Raw genomic sequence first — 7,352 nt, 5'->3', positions numbered from 1 at the left:
CTTCTTTGCGATATATTTCAGTTTCTGAATCCTTACATGAAAGGGTGTTTCAGGTAGAGTTAACTTTCCAAAATCCTCCTCTATAACCTTGTCTGCTGAGTGCCCATTTACCCCTCAGTCACCTAGGGGATAACTATAAGGAACTAGAAAAGTGTGTGCCATGATGTGATTGTGCTTAATTTGCCAGTTGATGTGTGCATGGGCAGTGCACACAAGTACGTATATATATAAGTTATAGATTACTAGCTCATAACTAGGCATAGGCATTTACAGCGGCTGTAGGACTCCTGCTAAGCACTCACACCTTAAAAGGAAGTGCTTTTTTTGGTCTCTTGGCTAGTATTCTCCAAAGAAAAGTAGGAGATATATTTCTTTATAGATAACGTACCAAAACCAGCACCCTGTTATTAAATTACCTCCCATAATACCTAAACAGTTCCTTCATAAGCTTTTTGTTTTGAATGTATTTGGAAAATAAGCTTCTTTTCAAATTCTCTCATGGCTTTTCTTAATAAAACTTTCCTTCGAACTTTTCAGTGTTTATGCTTTTTCCCATTTTGTTCATCTGAGTCTGCATTCCTTGGTTTGAAAGATGGTACTTTTGGTTTTAAGAGCCTCTTTACCTCATTATTTAACTACACTGGCCAATATGTTATGCTGGGGGGGGGGGGGGGGGGAATGACATCTTAAAAGAGATTTCCCTCAGTGCAGGCTCGTGTTGTGTGCCATGAGTGGGGGGGAGGAGTGGTAGTCACTACCTGAGGGTGATGCCTATTGGCCATAATCAGTGCCCAAGATTGCACGGTTCTGGGAGATGCTCTGATGAATGGCCCTCCTGCAAAGGCCAGTGACTGCAATTTATTTTAAAAGAATGTATTATATACCAAAATAAACATATTGGGAGGATATAAAAGGGAGGGAAATCCTCAGCTAGTTGTGAATGGAGGCTCAAGGTGCCAGATCTCAGCCCTGGTTTTGAATGAGCTGGAAGTATAAAGAAGTGGGAAAAATCTGCTGGGTCAAAAATAAAGTAGCACGGCAAATGGTATTCAATTCATATGTGTCATCTACACACTTCCAGTACAGTATATTTATAAACAAACAAACAAAAAAAACCACCCAAAAGAAGCCTTGTTCTCCTCTCCTCAATATTGATTACTCTAAAGAAAATCTAAGGAAAAAAGTGCACCCAAAACACGATTTACACACATAATTAAAATGATTTTATTTCATATTAATTTTTTAGTCAAAATAGATTTGTATGTATTTTTTATTATTAATATTCTAAACAGAATGCATGCCAAGATTTGGGAATATCACATATCTGCTTCTCATCACATCACTGCTGCAGGGATCAGGCAGGAGAGGGCTCTGTCCCTGTCAGTCTGCCTCTCACTGCTGCATCGCCATACAGGGAAAGGAAAAGCACACAGGACATTCACTGGTTAAAAACACTATGTCCTCTCTTTAACAGAAGAGTATGCCCAGAAACTGGTTCTGCTCCTGCCCACAGTCAGCAGCTCATCACCTGCTAACAGCAACTTCTCTCCTACATGCCTGGATGATCTGCTATCTGGGGTTTTTCTAGGCTCACTGTCCCCATCTTCTTATCCTTTACAAACCTGAAAACCACCATGGTTGGAACACCATAGTAAAGCTCCTTCTGCACGGACCTACTCAAGGGTACCACAGCCAGCTATAAACATAACGAGTCCAATAAAATGGGTCATGTAAAAAGCTATCACTACTACCAGTCTACTGACAAATAGAAAAATATTTTAAAAAGTAAGATATCACTAAAATGCCATTATAAATAGCACAGGATACCAAAATCTCTCTTTTAAAAATGCCTATTACCATTCTGCCAACTCTTGACAGTGTTTCCATAAATAGTATAAGTTTAAGAGCAACACATTGAAACAATTTTATTAGATATGAAATCACCAATAAGGGGGCTGCTTTTCCAGAACCCCAAACTGTCTATGTTGACAGATTTATGCTAGGGAGGACCAACGTGTGAAATGTTTTAATCTAATCTCCCAGAGCATTATCAGTGATTTAAAACTGACTATAACATAACAAGCTTGTTCAGCCCTATGTAAGGCTTTATCCATGAACAGTATTTTAACTAGGACCATGTTGATCTTCTGTGGTAAGATGGCTTCTCTTCCCTAAATGGTTGTCCAGTACCAGCAGACTTGCACAAAGATTTAAAAAAAAAAACAAAAACCCTTTTGCCTCAACAAACAGCTACGTCCATGGATAAATAGTGTTTGAAATTCTCTCACAAGAATTGTGGAAGATACTGAAACAGAGGTATGGTGTGATGTATGGAGCCTAAATGTTAAATGTGTCTGTCTTCAATACAACCCTTTAGTTTTTATGTAAATAGTCTTGGCACTTAATCCAATTATTGCTGTCCTGGAGACAGAGATTCTCTTTAGCTTCTAGTCTGATCTATACCGTACCATCCATAGAGTACCGTCACCTGCCCTGTGCACAGGACACAACCTTCCCCTTATGTCAGTTGTGCTGCATGATGGATGCAGCCACCACACAGAAGTTCTTCAGTGCCCAGCCTTTTCCACTGTTCTGGACCATTGTCATCACCTGAGCCACAGACTGTTCATTAGAAGCAGAATGAACAATTGAGGAATGAAGGCTTCAACTAACTTGCTACATGCTTACACCAAAGGTTACTTCTGAGCTTGGACTATGGCTCACAGTTTAAAGAGAAGGTACTGATCTGTGGAGTGTGTTAGGAGACTAGGTGTCTGGAGCCTCTTCTGCCTGTCTTCAGACAATCATTCTAAGCTCCTTGTCTCAACACCAAAGAGTCAGCCTGAAGTGCAGGGTTGAACATGAGGTATGAACAAGGTACTAATCATCATTTTCCTCTTCCTGCTTAATATTTTCAATTGAGATCCGGAGATTAAGCTGTTTGGAATCCATCAGCTCTGACGGGTCTATTGTTTCTTCTTTCACTTGCACGGCAACAACTGGAGAACAAAAATAAAATAAAATAAAACTCACATTCATTATCTCACAGCAGTGTGCAAGTTAACATTAGATAGGGACCACTTGACTCACCCAAGGGCAGATGCAGCAAGCCTCATAATAGAGCTGCAGCACTACCAAAAATTCAGCAAAAAATAAATACATTAAAATTAAAAATACCACAGCATACTATAATCAATGAGAATGCAAATTACTGCTGCTTTAAAATTGCAGCAGTAATCTCCAACTAGTGGATAAATGTTACCTTTCCTGTCAGTGTCTGAGCAGAGATTGGCTCAAGCACTGACAAGAAGTTGGAAGGGGGAAAAAGAAAGGCAGCAGGCAAGCATTCCATGGCATTTTCACCCTCCCATCCCATCTCAAGTCCCTAAAAATCCCTGGTGTCTAGTGGCACCAACCCCTTCCCCCCCCAACATGACTACCCCTCGTCCTTCTGACCCCCCATACAATCCCTGGGGTCTAGTGGCACCCCACCTCAGCATGACCAGCCCCCCTCCCATCCTGAGGTTATTGAGTACGTGAGTGTGTGTGTCAGGTACCAGTAGGCAGTGTGGGGTACACATAAGGGGCATCTGGTCAGAGGAGGGTGTCGGGGGGGCACTATACAGTTCAGATTACTCCTTCTCCCCCATCCCCCTACATACAGATAGCACTTCTATTCAGGGTGGGAGCTGGAACAGGTAAGCAAGGCATGCACTAAACTTACCTCCAACAATGGCCAACAATGGGGCCACAGTGGTTCCTGATCTTTTTTCTCAATCACACTATCTAGCTCAGCATCACCTCCTGCCACTATAGGGCCAGGCTTGAGGCATAAGCTATGAGATCATGCACCTCTTACTGTGAGACATAGTCTAGCGAGAGATATTTTTCCTACTGCCAAGCCAGGTGGAGCAATTGAGAAACAAGAACAGGAGGTGGCACAGTCACATTACAAGTTCAGTGTCTGTGATATGCATCACCACTGTTGTCCTCATCATGAAGAACTATTTCTGGTTCCACCACCCTATCCTGTTATCCCAGCTCACATTGCAGGAATATATCCCAGCTGTAGAAGCTTGACAGCTTGCAGGGTATCACTGTTTTGCCAGTCAGCTGCAAATCACTTCCTCATTAATTTCTTGACTGTGTTAGATAACCACACAAGATCTATCTCCAATCTAACACTCAGACCCCCACTCCTCAACCACATTTTATCTCCAAGATCCATATTAATCTAGAAAGCTACAACTAGCTGGCCTTCTAAATTTATGCATCAACCAAATGTAATGTTTTCTTGAGCAATGCTTCTCAACCCTCTCCTGGAGGTACACCTAGCTAGCTGGGTTTTCAGGATATTCGCAATGAATATACATGAGATAAATGTGCATATAATGGAGGCCTCTTGCATGCAAATCTCTCTCATGCATATTCATTGTGGTGAAAACCACAAATAATACAGGCAAAGGTCTGCAACTGGGAGTGTGGTAGAAGAAAGTAGTGCCAGAATGAGAAAGCATAGGATGAAGTTAAGTGGAAATAGATTTAGGAGGCATCTAAGAAAATACTCTTTTCACAGAAAGGGTGACGGATGCGTGGAATGGCCTCCCAGTGGAGGTTGTGGAGATGAGGACTGTGTCAGAATTTAACAAAGTGTGGGACAGGAACGTGGGATCTCTTAGGAAAAGGAAGAGTTAGTGGTTACTGAGGATGGGCAGACTGGATGGGCCATTCAGCTCTTATCTTATCTTTTATAAAAGAGATTTTTGAAAAAGGAAACCCACTTTTGTGTTTTGACATTGACTCTTTACTGTTGTTGAATTTGCTCCTACAACGAAATCTAACAGAGATGGTTATACTCTGTCGTGTCTGTTATTATTCATACACATAACCACTTATGTTGTATCCCTGATATAGCCCTATGTTGGGGTGAAACATGGTCATGTTGACTGTCCTTTTTTAATCTGTTTTATATTAGAATAAACATATTTCCTGTGACCAGATACATCTGATGTGTTGTCTTCTAACATATAGATTGTGATAATCCTGAAATCCCACCTGGCTGGGTGTGCCTTGAGGAGAGAGTTGAAAAGCACTGTCCTAGAGAACTGTAGACTGCTGGTACTGATCTGGCTACTCCATAGCTTGTAGTAACACTACCATGTGCTTCCTTTCTCCACACTTTCCTGTCACCTTCTCACCCCTTGCCACTGCTCATGAAAGATGGAGGGTGCTATATTAGTAATACTACAACTTCCCCAGTGACACAGATGCCCTGGTAGAATCCCTCCCTGATATGGTCAGCCTGGCTGTTACACATATCCAGAAATATCCAGTGTACCTGAATGTAACTCACCTTGAGCTACTACTGAAAAAGGTGTGAACAAAATCTAAATAAATAAATAAATTTAGAGTGACTTGGGTAACTAAAACAAAGTCTACTCTCCCAGACTTCTTTCCTTAAGTGTACCCCCACTCCCAAATCTCTATCCATGTCCCTCAGCTTCTCTTCACTACACATATTTGAACCTCAACCAAAGTTACCACCTCTCACCAGTCTTCACCATACTGTCTCTATCCTCTACACAAATGGGAAAAAGGAGCAACATCTGGAAAGCAGTATATACTAATGCCTGAAGTATGCAAAATAAGGTTTTAGATCTTGAGGCTGTGATGGAAGAGGTTGATTTGGATTCAGTGGCGATCACAGAGACATGGTTCATAGAGATATACCGGGTGTCATGAAACGCCTAGCCACCCACCTGGGCTACCCCGCGGCCACTTACAGGGTCTATACCCAGCACAGATCAGGTCAGCCTGCACCTGCCACTTGTGCTCTACACTAGCACCCTCCTCCCACCGACTGGGTCACAACCGCCGCTGGGCAAGTCTCCTGCTCTCAAATTATCCCCAGTGATTTCTAGGTTACTGGAGCCACACTCCCAGTGGTCCCACAGTTTCCAGAAAGCACTCACAGACCCAACACACAAATCACCAGGATTCTTTATCAGTCCAGACAGGCAGGGCGAACAAACAATTATATTTATTCTCTTTAAAAAATTAAACAATGAAACAAAAGAAGTGCAATCAGCAAAGAATAAAAGGTAACTGAAATATGGATCAATTATAACACTAACTAAACAATTGTTTACTTCCTAAAAAGTACCTGGGGAGATCAGGACATATAGCTGTTCACCAGTAATCAAACACAACTATTTTTTACAGGGCTTCAGCCTGGTTGAAACTGAAGCAACAGCCAGCAACTGTAAGATTTACTCCCTTCTCTCTACTCCCAAGCTCTCCCCCTTCTTCTCCAGGCCTCACCCAGCTTGCTCCCTATACCCTCCCCTCCCCCATACACCAATCAGGTAGTAAGAAAGAAAACAGCTGGGCATCGGATGAATCTTCCTCCTCTGCTGCCTGGGTGTATACATAGTATGTGTTTGTGTCTGCCAAGGAATGGAGAGAGTTTGCATGAGTGCATGTTGGTACCGGGTGATGTTAAAAGTTACCAATCCTACCACCTTTGTGCTGGTGTTTTACTGATTAGCCAGTGTGAACAGCACAGGGAGGACTGACATCACAAACCCTTTAGTCAGGCACTCTTTTCTCTCTAATCTCCCTCCAAGATTACATTGGCATTGGAATATTTAAATGTTTCTATTTTAGCCCCATTTCCTGTCTTCCGGGGAGTCTATTTTGAGTTCCTCAGCTATGCTGTGTAGACTTGTGTTACAGGCTCTGTATCACTGGGTAACACTCCTTTGAACTTTTTCTATACTATCAACACTTACAGCTATGGCCTTCAGAACTGAACACAGTGTTTGTAGTGGGGTCTACTAGTGACCTATACATGGGTAATATTACCTCACATTTCCTGCTGATATTCTTGTATATCAATTACTTCAATTAGCAACTTTCAGGTCATCTGAGACAATTACCCTTTGGTCCTTTATCTAGCCATTAGAATGACTCTAGAGGGGTACAGAGTCTGGGACAATTCTACCAGAGTAGGCCCTCATCCACAAGTTGTTAAGCCAGGGGGAAGGGAATGGGAAAAGCTGTCTCCACCTCTCTTCTGGAGGCTGAAGGCCATTTTCAACTGTCAGACCTCCTGGATGAGAAAATGATGTCAAAGAAGAGGCCAACATAATCCCAAGGAGCCCTCCAAAAGCACAAAGTCTGGGGCAATCAGCCCCCTCAACCACCTAAGAATTACCATGCTTGTCCAAACTGCTCCAATTCATGTTCATCTAAATCAAAGATTGTTTAATTGATTTCTAACCCTAGATGTTTAATTTTACACTTTCATTTACTGTGATATTCATTTTCCAAGCTCACAACAACTTTTCTTC

General features: G+C 42.1%; 1 protein-coding gene across 3 annotated transcripts in view; it reads right to left on the bottom strand.

Annotated features, from left to right (window-relative positions):
- Positions 1 to 1,251: 1,251 nt before the first annotated feature.
- Positions 1,252 to 7,352, bottom strand: part of L3MBTL2 (L3MBTL histone methyl-lysine binding protein 2) — a 121,052-nt gene continuing 114,951 nt past the window's right edge. For all 3 annotated transcript variants that reach the window (XM_030203046.1, XM_030203028.1, XM_030203037.1), the window contains one exon: positions 1,252 to 2,999. In XM_030203046.1, coding sequence (XP_030058906.1) covers positions 2,881 to 2,999 — 119 coding nt within the window. In that variant the 3' untranslated portion in view covers positions 1,252 to 2,880. The remainder of the gene's footprint in view (positions 3,000 to 7,352) is intronic.

This window comes from Microcaecilia unicolor, chromosome 1 (genome assembly GCF_901765095.1).
Source record: "Microcaecilia unicolor chromosome 1, aMicUni1.1, whole genome shotgun sequence".
Taxonomy (NCBI): Eukaryota; Metazoa; Chordata; class Amphibia; order Gymnophiona; family Siphonopidae; genus Microcaecilia; species Microcaecilia unicolor.
The sequence above is the reverse complement of the archived record's forward strand: the minus strand, read 5'-3'. Positions and strand labels throughout refer to the sequence as shown.